General features: G+C 38.5%; 1 protein-coding gene across 1 annotated transcript; it reads right to left on the bottom strand.

Annotated features, from left to right (window-relative positions):
* Nucleotides 1–1,815: 1,815 nt before the first annotated feature.
* On the bottom strand, nt 1,816–4,598 carry nrarpb (NOTCH regulated ankyrin repeat protein b). Its single transcript, XM_043240791.1, has 2 exons — nt 4,479–4,598; nt 1,816–4,382 (listed from the first exon to the last, which is right to left on the bottom strand). Exon 2 carries the CDS (start codon nt 4,171–4,173, stop codon nt 3,838–3,840), a length of 336 nt encoding a protein of 111 aa, XP_043096726.1. The 5' UTR covers nt 4,174–4,382; nt 4,479–4,598; the 3' UTR covers nt 1,816–3,837.
* Nucleotides 4,599–8,277: the final 3,679 nt, after the last annotated feature.

The following is an 8,277-nucleotide window of genomic DNA, read 5'->3' as shown; positions in this document are numbered from 1 at the left end:
TCCGGGTCAGGCAGTGTGACTTAGGCAGGGGCTCCCGTCAATGGTGGGCCGTCTGGAGAATGAATAGAGGCGCACAGAGTTGAACTGGACGAACAAAAGAGAAGAGGAGAGAAGAATGGGCGAGTGAATTGGGCGGCTTGTCACTGCGAGCTAGAGCACACAAAATGGAGTGAAATAGTGAAAGAAAGTTAAAAGGAGCAGAGGGCATGCAAGGATTGGCCTGGCCACCTGTCTCTCTCACTATCTGTCTTTTGCCCCTTCTGTCAATGGAGAGACTAAAAGTTGGAAGCATGAGAGTGTGATTTGGGCAGAAAAATGCACTGTAAGCAGTCTGTATTTGAGTACACTTCTTTTTCATAAACAACTGTTACACAATATGTGATGTGCAACTTATCCACTGAATGCGAACAGCAAAATCAAAACTCCAAAAATAATTGTTGTACGACCCAGCTTGAATATAAACAATCACAAGTGGCTGCATTGTTAAATGAGTGTCCTCAGATAACGCCGGCAAGAGTTTGTGAACTGATACACCAAATGTAAACAAGCTGTTTTAACTGTTATGACAGAAACAAGTGGCGATTTTAACTTTTTTTACGCATGATCCCCTAACCAGCAGTTGCAGTGACAAAGATATGTCAGCTTTAACAATATTTTATATTTAGTAACTGTCCCCTGCTCTTTAAGTGGTTTGCATGATCAGGCTTGGCAATGTTGTTGCAATTAGCATTAGCTGCATCAACTTCATCAGTTGCTATCATACTTGAGCTTATTAGTCATCCATTGAGACACAGATACGTGCAAATGGGCAACTTATTTGTGTAAATTACATTTTCAGAGTTCAAGTTCAAGATAAAGCTGAAATGACTAGCTGATAGCCAAAAATAATATGCACGTCGATGGTTATCAGCAGTTTGCTTCCCAAAATTCTTCAAAATATCTTCTTGTGTGTTCAACAGAAGAAAGAAACTCTCACAGGTTTGGAACAGCCCCGAGGGCAAGTAAATTACTCATTTGTCATTCAAGACCTTGTGAAAGTCACGTACAACTTTAACATACATTTAAAATATTACTTATTACAGAATTCTTTTACTTTAAAAGAATAGATTTCTGCATGTTTTTTTTTATTTTAAAACAAAATGTGATTGAATTATTTTACCCTTAAATGTAATATCAAATCCCATTTCTAACATGTTAAGTGCGTAATGAATAATGTGCTTTAGTGTGTTAGTCAGCACATCAAAAAGTGCTTCTTTGATACATGGCAAAAGATTATTCCAACTAATGTTTAGAATTTACTTTAAAAGAAAAACGTAATTGGCATTATGTTAATCGGTTCACTTTATAAAACGTTTAGTGTATTGAAAATAGCCACTTAAGTGTGCTCAATACATGGATTTTAATTTAATTGATATTAAATTACCTAAGTAAAGTATGTTATGTGAAAAATATGCTCATATGATTTGAGGTACAGTCTAAGTGCACATTTAATCCAATTAAGCAGACTTTGTGATGCTGGTATTCAAAGTTAACGTGTATTTGTTTACTAAGGAGCTAACGGCTAAATGCATGCTACAGCTAGCATCTGCTCAAGGCTGTGTATACACATGTGGAACATGTTTCTCTGTAAATTGCTTAACACTGTAACACTTACACATCCGTAAAGACACTTGTTTAGTCTAACTACATCCCTATATGTGTTTTCACAGTCTGTCACGAACAACCACTTGTGTTTCTTGGAAATATCGAGCAACCCTATAGCTCTACAACTACCTGAGTCACAGGAAGAGGCAAAGACTGACTCACTGAGTCACACACAAGTCTATGCATTACACCAAAGTTTCTTAAAACCACAGAATTTAATATCTAAAACGCCTTTGTACAAAAAGTACAAAATACAGCAAGAAATAGATTTAAGATATAACCACTTACATCATTCGAAACATAAACAAACAGCTAAACAGATATAAAAACACAAAATAACAATTCACAAAAGACAAAAAACATTGCGAGAGGCCTTTTTTCAAACTTCTCTTTGATGAAAATATTTCAAAAGTTGGTCCAAAATAAAAATAAAAAAAAATCACAGTCATTTGACTTTTTTTTTTTCTCAATCAAAGAAGTTACTTTTACTTTCATGTCATAAATGTTATGGCATTATCAAGTAAAGACTTGTGCATTGTGCAACTCCTTGTCACACTGGTTTTACCATGTAGCATCCCCCTTAAAAAGAGGAGGATGGGACTTCAGAAAGGAAGTGCTCCAAGAGTTTTCTGGACACTTTACTTGTATGTTCTCCCATTGTGTCAAAAGGATGTCCAGTAACACTGTCACATTTTTACCGTATTTGTTAAAAGTCTAGAATATGTTCGACATTACTTATGGAGGGACATTCAAGCAGAGTGTGTTACATAATTACACATACAGTAATTCAGTTCACAGGCATATAAAAGCCTTTGCAAAGAATGAGTGAAAACCACCCTGGAGCTTCCATACAATAAGAATTGTTTTCCATTTAGAAAAATAGTATCTTTAAAAGTTGGCATGACACCAACAACTCATAAAACAGCCATCAGTGCAATATTTAAAACATTCTCAAGTATAAGTGATGCATATTTCTATACTGGCTTTGAAGCATTTCAAAAGTCACGACGTATTTAAACCCCATCTTGCCTGAGTCGGCAAGGGGTTTAAGAGGACAAGGCCAATGTGCTTTAGGATCCAGTGCAGTCTACGCACCGATCTGTGGATTTGCTCAACCTCTGAATTACAAAACCATGTGGCTTGAAATGTGTGGATCGCCTAAATGAAAAAAAAAAAGGTTTAAAAAAAAGCTTTAGTGTCAGAAACTCAGGAACTCCATGACGAAGTACTGATTACGACAGACAAACCCTACTTGGCAGTGTCTGTGCCAGAAAGTGTTCGCGTGGATATTTTTCATTTAAGAGGTGAGAGATCTCGACTGGTTAATTACGTGATGACCAACATTGCAATGTCACCATTATAATGCATTACAGTTGAGGTATCAGACATCGGTCCCCGTTTTAGACAATATGCAGAGAGAATGTGTACTTAATGTAATTCTGTACAGGAATATGTATGTCAGTCCAGTCAGTGTGCAAATTATTTATTGAGGGGGGGGGTCGACATTTCGAAGATATGTCTGTCAGCAATGTTCGGATTTTGTATGCGGGTTGGCTAAACGTCAGATATATGTAAATGTGTTTAGAACAAAATATGTGAAATATCTGTGACGTGAATATCTGTTAAAAAATAGCTAGGCTAAATGTCGTGTAAATGCACTCACTGTTAGATACCGTAGCAGTGAATGTGTTATTAAATCGTTGCTATGGTTACTCAAATGTAGGCCTATTTTGAGAATTTTTCGCGATTCTTAAAACTTTGATTGAAATAAAGGTAAAAGGAATGGTTGCAGGACCACCGCAGTTTTGTTCTTCTGGGGTGTTAAAGCCTCAATTTAGGAGTCAGACCCCCCATAATTCGCACCCTGAGACTAGTCATTCTGTAGGACCACCACGTGTCATCTTTTTGTTAAACTTTGACATGACCGTTCAATTTGTCGTATTCTCAAATAATTCCATAAATAACACAGCAATCATTTTCATCACGCATCCGAAGTTGGCAAACCCCATCCATGACATTGTACCAACCCGACAACATCAAAAATAGCCTTTTGGATTTGAATTCTGTGCCCATCGACATCAAATCAATTTCCTAAACCCATTACATCACAAACAAGCTGTCTTTTACTTTGGCACAAAGGGGTCAAATATGCGATAGGCCTAAAGGTACAGCGTCAGATTTCCTTTGATTGCCTCAGAGCGCGCTTGATGAGTACTTCGCCCGCGTGACGAGGTAAAGCACGATGTCTTGATGTCCACCAAACGCTGCTATGTGCAGGGCGCTCCATCCGTCTCTGTTGGCCAGGCGGATGTCTGCACCGAACTTCACCAGCAGCTTTACTAACTCCAGGTTGCCATCGATCACGGACTGGTGCAGCGCCGTCTGTCCCTCGGGTCCGAAAGAGTTCACGTTAAATTCACAGTTTGTCATGTTTTGCAAGAGAGAATGGAGCTCCTTGGTATTGCCCTTCCTGAGCGCTTCCTGAAACACTCTTTGACGCGCAGAGCAAGTCATGTCCGCCTGACTCATGATTTCAACAGGTAGACGACCGCAGCCCTTCGCTTGCGCTTCTGCTAGAGGACAGACAACGAGCCAGTGAACATCAAAAGACCGAGCTCCAGGGTGTTCGCGGTTTCCCCCACTTTATGCGTTCCGCGGTAGACGCTCGATATGTTATTAGTCAAACATATCATACGGTCCTTAATAACTTCAGTATTCCATGCTCCGGTACTCTGTTCCTAAAGGGAGAACACACGAATTGTTATTTAAATAATGCAAAGATATCAAAAATAATGTCGCAAGCACAACAATAAAAGCGTGTTTGTGGGCTTCACCTAGGTGGTTCCCACGAGCGGCTGTAGATCGCCTCCTGCTCCGCGCGCTGTGCTCTGACCGTGCGCTCCGTTCAAGCCGAGCGACTAGAGTCCGCCTGTTCAGACTCATTTGAATAACAATGACCCGTCACGAAGTCCGTCTTTTTTGGGGCGGAGACTGCGTTCGTTTCACAGGCTGTTTTTTTTTTTTTTTTTTTTTTTTTTTTTAGCAGACTGCAGCGTTACTTATTTACACAAAGGCGAAACGGAAAAATAAGTAAATAATAAGAGTGCTAAAAGTCCTTGGAGCTCGTGATTAATTTGTTTTCAAGTGGCGCTGTGCTGCTACTAACGCCACGATGTAGGCTAATGTGTTTCGCACGATAATTGAATCAATTAGTACGATCAATTGTTTATTGTCAACCCTGACGTCATAGTCAACTGCGCATCGCTCGAAACATTTTTTCTAATCCATTAAAATACAAAACGCAGCATTAAATTGTACGTTGGAATCATAATATTGCAGTTTTCATCCACTTTGAGACTAGCAAATAAAATTGAAAAGACTCTCTCTTTCACACACTGTCTATCTATCTATCTATCTATCTATCTATCTATCTATCTATCTATCTATCTATCTATCTATCATCCATCCATCCATCCATCCATCCATCCATCCATCCTTCCATCCATCCATCCATCCATCCATCCATCCATCCATCCATCTATCTATCTATCTATCTATCTATCTATCTATCTATCTATCTATCTATCTATCTATCTATCTATCTATCTATCTATCTATCTATCTATCTATCTATCTCTCTTCTTGTGGTCAAATCCCACCCAGCGTCACAGAAGTTCACACTCCCTAAGCATTTGTCTATCAGCAATCCATTTGTTAAAGATACTTTAACAAATGGGGGAACAACTTGCCCTGCACTTCTCCTGGCAGCGGGTTCTCGTTCTCAGTGGTAAAACAGTGTCCTCAGGCACCATGGGAACTAGGCTACTGCATGCTGTTTTTGTATCACCCATGCAGCCACAATTTGGCTCAGACCGAAGGCCAAACTAGGCCATTTTCTAACTCCTAGAGGCATGACAAACGATCGCTTCATTAGCGATATGTCAAAAGGAAAAAAAGAAGAAGTTTCAATTGAGCATGTAAAATGATTGAAAGGTTATAAGCAGTTAATAGTTTTTATTTTCAGACTTATTAAAAGTATATCATTATTAGTTGGAAGAGGAAAAACGATCTTACGTGCACACTAAAGATTATACAATTGTTTACACACTTGTCTGAACAAATCTCGCATGCTCTGCGATGAAAAACATGGGTTGAACTTGTCTTTATGTTCAGCACACGAAAACACAATTTCAAGCGTCTCTTAACTCTCGAACCTGACTTAACTTGTCTGCAGTTTGTGCGGTTTTGTTGAATGTGTCTTGTACTGTTCTTTGCCAGTTCAATAGACTCTCATTCAAATGCCTTAAAAATCTTTGGCAGTGTAACAGGATCTCAATGGCTGAACTGCAGTGACGTTTCAATAGGGAGGGTGGGTCATTCAGGATCCAATTTTAAACCACGTGCTCTAGGACCGTGGGAAAGAGTTGAGCCTTTCTTCCCAGCATAGGCGTATACACAGATAGAAAGTCAGAGAAAGAGAGAGAGGTAGATATTTCAAAACAGTTGCCTGTGGAAAGTTGGCATGTTGTACGGGTTTTAAAAACTGAACAGGGTGATAAATTCGTTTGATTATATGTAACGTTGTCTGTTAGCAAACAAATGCGCGCAAACGTAAGAAGAGGTTAACGGGAATATTAACTGAATTTAATTTCTTTTTATTTTTGCTAAATTAGCATGCATGATATGTGTGCTTTTAAATGTGAATTCTTGTTAAACAGGTCCTTGTTATTCGGGGTCATTTGTAGTGCCCTTGAGTATAGGGCACTTAACCCCGTGTTGCTCCAGGGCACTGCCCTTGCAATTAGTGAGCTATAAGTTATTTGCTGACCTATTTATTTAGCATGGGAAAATTAGTGATGGGTGATTCTCTTTCCCACTTAGAGTGCAATATATATAGGTCATATACGCTACAGTATGATTAAGAACAAAATATAGTAACATTTATAATATTGCAAAATATCGTTTTATATTATTAAAATATTTCAATTGCAATTTATTCATGCAGCCTTTTCTTCAGTCTTCACATCATGCTCATGCACGCAAATCATTGTAATATGCTGATTTGCTGCTCAAGAAACATACTTTTTCAGGATTCTTCAATGAATACAACACTGAAAAGAGCAGCATTTATTTGAACTCATTAGAATTTTTGGGACCATATCACATTTAATCACATTATTAATTGCTTGCCATTTTTATTTCATTAAAAAGCTATGTTTTGAAAAGTAAAGTACAAGAACAGATCACAAAAAGTGATTCAAGAAAAAAAAAAAAAAAAATATATATATACATATATTTCTTTTTTTTTAATGAATATATATATATATATATATATATATATATATATATATATATATATATATATATATATATATATAAAATAAAACAATAAAACAAATAAATCCAAAGCCAAATATTTTACTAAAACATTTGACTACATTCACCGATCAGAATGGGATATTCCAGGGAGCACAAATTTGTTATAAACATATGGAATCTGTGGACACGCTGTAATCCATAAGGGCTTCATGACATTTGCGAGCTTAAGCATTTGTTGAAGTGGAAGCAGGGCCTGTAAATCTGTTGGTTTGTAGCGTCAGACAGTAGGAATGTCCTGTTTGTCTTGGTGTGTATTTGTTCACTGTACCTCGTGTTATGCTTGCGAGGCTGGCATTTGTGCGGTTGTGTGTGCGTGCGTGTGTGTGTAAGTCTGTACTGGTCTGTGTGTTTGATGTGTACCTTTGTGTGGGAACCAAGCTGCTTCCTGTCCTTGAACCACAACAGCTGTAGGGCAGGAGCACCGCTTGCTCAACCTCATAAGTTCAGACATGAGAGAGAAAGAAATGATGCCTAGTTGAGGGACAGATCGCATATTTTGCAACCTTTATACGTATGCAATCAACGTTTCACGTTTTAAAGGACAAACAATAATTCAAACAGCATTTTGTTTCACATATGTTCCCGCTCTCCTTATTGAGTTCGGTTGTTGCACATCGTCCCGTCAGAAAATCAGCGTTGATGCAGTAAAGTGAATTGAATAGAAGAGCGCCAGCAGGCTTTGTGAGTTGTGTCTGAGGGAATATTTGTCCTCGCTAAAATCTCACCTCTTCGGCACGGCCCACCCTCCTCCAAGTGAGGGCTTTCCTGTTCCCGTCCCACTCTCAGGCTCTGTGTTTGTGACGGATATCCCCAGGAAAAGGCAACACTGATCATGATGTCAGACACTGCACTGCAGTAACCCTAGTGAGTGGAGTATAATACCCAGTCATGTGTAGTGCTGGGGGAGATATGAAGAAGAAGAATAGGCTATTCTTTGGAGGAAAGCTTTCGCCTAGAAAATTTACTCTACCATAGAGTATTCAATAGATAGAGTTCAGGTGAATCGACACATCTGTATAATATTCTTTTGCAACAGTAAGGTATTTTTAACAAGCCTAGCAGGCTAATATCTCTTTCCAAAGACCCGAGACGCTATCGAGAGGTTACAGAGGAAACTGTCTCCCTCTAGTGACTGAATACTCAAAGACACTTTATGTCATGTATGTTGCTTATGTTACAGTTTTTCTCAATTGCTTTGGCACATTTTTCAAAACAGTCTTAACTTTCTCTAAACTGTTAGTGCAAATGTCAAAA

This window comes from Puntigrus tetrazona, chromosome 5 (genome assembly GCF_018831695.1).
Source record: "Puntigrus tetrazona isolate hp1 chromosome 5, ASM1883169v1, whole genome shotgun sequence".
Taxonomy (NCBI): domain Eukaryota; kingdom Metazoa; phylum Chordata; class Actinopteri; order Cypriniformes; family Cyprinidae; genus Puntigrus; species Puntigrus tetrazona.
Note: the sequence above shows the minus strand (reverse complement) of the source record. Positions and strands in the feature narration are given on the sequence as shown.